We start from the raw sequence: 1,789 nt of genomic DNA, 5'->3' as shown, positions 1-1,789 counted from the left end.
ATTGCAGTAATCTAGTCGAGATGTAACAAACGCATGAACAGCCATTTCTAGGGTGAGAAAGTCTCTGATTTTAGACAGTAGATGAAGTTGATAAAAACTGGATCCGATAACGGAGGAGATGTTTATCAAATTTTAAATGCTGGTCGACAAGAACACCTAGGTTCCGCACCTGTGAAGATCTAAAAACGGATAAAGTAATCTAGTCGAGATGTAACAAACGCATGAACAGCCATTTCTAGGGTGAGAAAGTCTCTGATTTTAGACAGTAGATGAAGTTGATAAAAACTGGATCCGATAACGGAGGAGATGTTTATCAAATTTTAAATGCTGGTCGACAAGAACACCTAGGTTCCGCACCTGTGAAGATCTAAAAACGGATAAACTGTCCAAATCAGGGCGTATATACTGAGAATTCTCATTAGAACCAAAAACAATTACTTCGGTCTTGTCTTCATTTAGGGAGAGAAAATTTGGGGCGAGCCATAATTTAATCTACTTCAACTTTAATCTCATTTATGTACAGTAGATACCAAGGCAACTTTTCTAAAGTTTTTTTTAAGTTTTATGTCTAACATTTTTATTTTACTAAAAATTATTTTAACAGTTTAGTTAACAATAACAACACTATCTAGACAACTGAAACCTTAAATCATATTATTATTATTACTATAAATAAATACAATTAAAATTAAACAAAGTAAATAAAGGTTTAGTCAAGAAGTTAAGTGAACTTTTATTTAAAAAAATAAAAATAATTACACATCACACAAATTAGCTTTTTCTCACTTCAGTTTTGACATTTGTAATTTTGTAATGTGTAAAGACTATTCAAACTCGAACTCAACTGACCACTTTTTGTTCGATCATTTCAAATAGCGGTTCCCAAACTTCTACTCCCATTACTTTTCAGATCCACTCAAACTCTTGCTACGCCTGGTTCACAGACCCGAGGCGAGCACCAGCTCCGACACAAGAACCTGCATGATTTCGGTGGAAAAGTGGTATCAGTCAGTGCAATGAGTGGGGTACAAATGGTTATCTGCATACCAACGTCAACACACCTGCACTCTTTCTGCTTAGCACACTATTTTCTGCAAACCATCTAAAATACATTCACAACCAAGGGTATTATTACACAAATTCACGTTACCTAGCCATTAATTCAGTGTAACTTCATAACTCGCCTGAGGTCAACAACTGTGACAGCTGAAGCACCACACCTGCATGCTGTCATCCAACATTGCCACAGAAATAATACTCTACTTGAATATAACTGCTGAATAATGATTAAAAATGGACCACAAACACAGATTTTAACGTCTTCCAGGTAGAACTAGTGAAGTTCTTTGTCTACAACCACAAGCTCACAAGACTTGAGCAACAAACAGGTTTAACCTGACACGGAATGTCAGAAGTTCGTGACCGGTTACACAAATCTTTGTACGGTCTACTAGAAGTGAGATGCGTTATAGACAGAACAAATTTGTGAAGTGCACTGTAGTTCCACCCAGTAATTGTTTCTTCATTCTCACAGTGATCTCACCTGAGTGAATAGGTATATCCCGTGTTATCTGGAGTACAGTGAGGAGGAGTATACGTGTGCAGAGGGGAAAAATCCATGGTAATTCGCTGAGCGCGCTGTGAAGATCAAACCAGATGTGAAGAGTAGATTTCTGAAACTACAGCAACAGCTAACGTGTGATGATGGGTGTGACTTCAGTGTATAAACATCACAGGCACACCCTTGAAAGCATGCACACACACACACACACACACACACACACACACA

At 37.6% G+C, this 1,789-nt stretch overlaps 1 protein-coding gene across 2 annotated transcripts in view; it reads right to left on the bottom strand.

The window, feature by feature from the left end:
• LOC107563232 (SUN domain-containing protein 1-like) overlaps positions 1-1,752 on the bottom strand; it is a 43,541-nt gene extending 41,789 nt beyond the window's left edge. Inside the window, exon 1 of one of the 2 annotated variants that reach the window (XM_016248045.1) lies at positions 1,544-1,752. In XM_016248045.1, the coding sequence (XP_016103531.1) occupies positions 1,544-1,620 (77 nt within the window). In that variant the 5' untranslated portion in view covers positions 1,621-1,752. The remainder of the gene's footprint in view (positions 1-1,543) is intronic. The other variant, XM_016248047.1, reaches the window with a different exon arrangement.
• Between the last annotated feature and the right edge of the window lie 37 nt (positions 1,753-1,789).

Source organism: Sinocyclocheilus grahami, unplaced genomic scaffold (assembly GCF_001515645.1).
Source record: "Sinocyclocheilus grahami isolate Dianchi unplaced genomic scaffold, SAMN03320097.WGS_v1.1 scaffold863.1, whole genome shotgun sequence".
NCBI classification, from domain to species: Eukaryota; Metazoa; Chordata; class Actinopteri; order Cypriniformes; family Cyprinidae; genus Sinocyclocheilus; species Sinocyclocheilus grahami.
The sequence above is the reverse complement of the archived record's forward strand: the minus strand, read 5'-3'. Positions and strand labels throughout refer to the sequence as shown.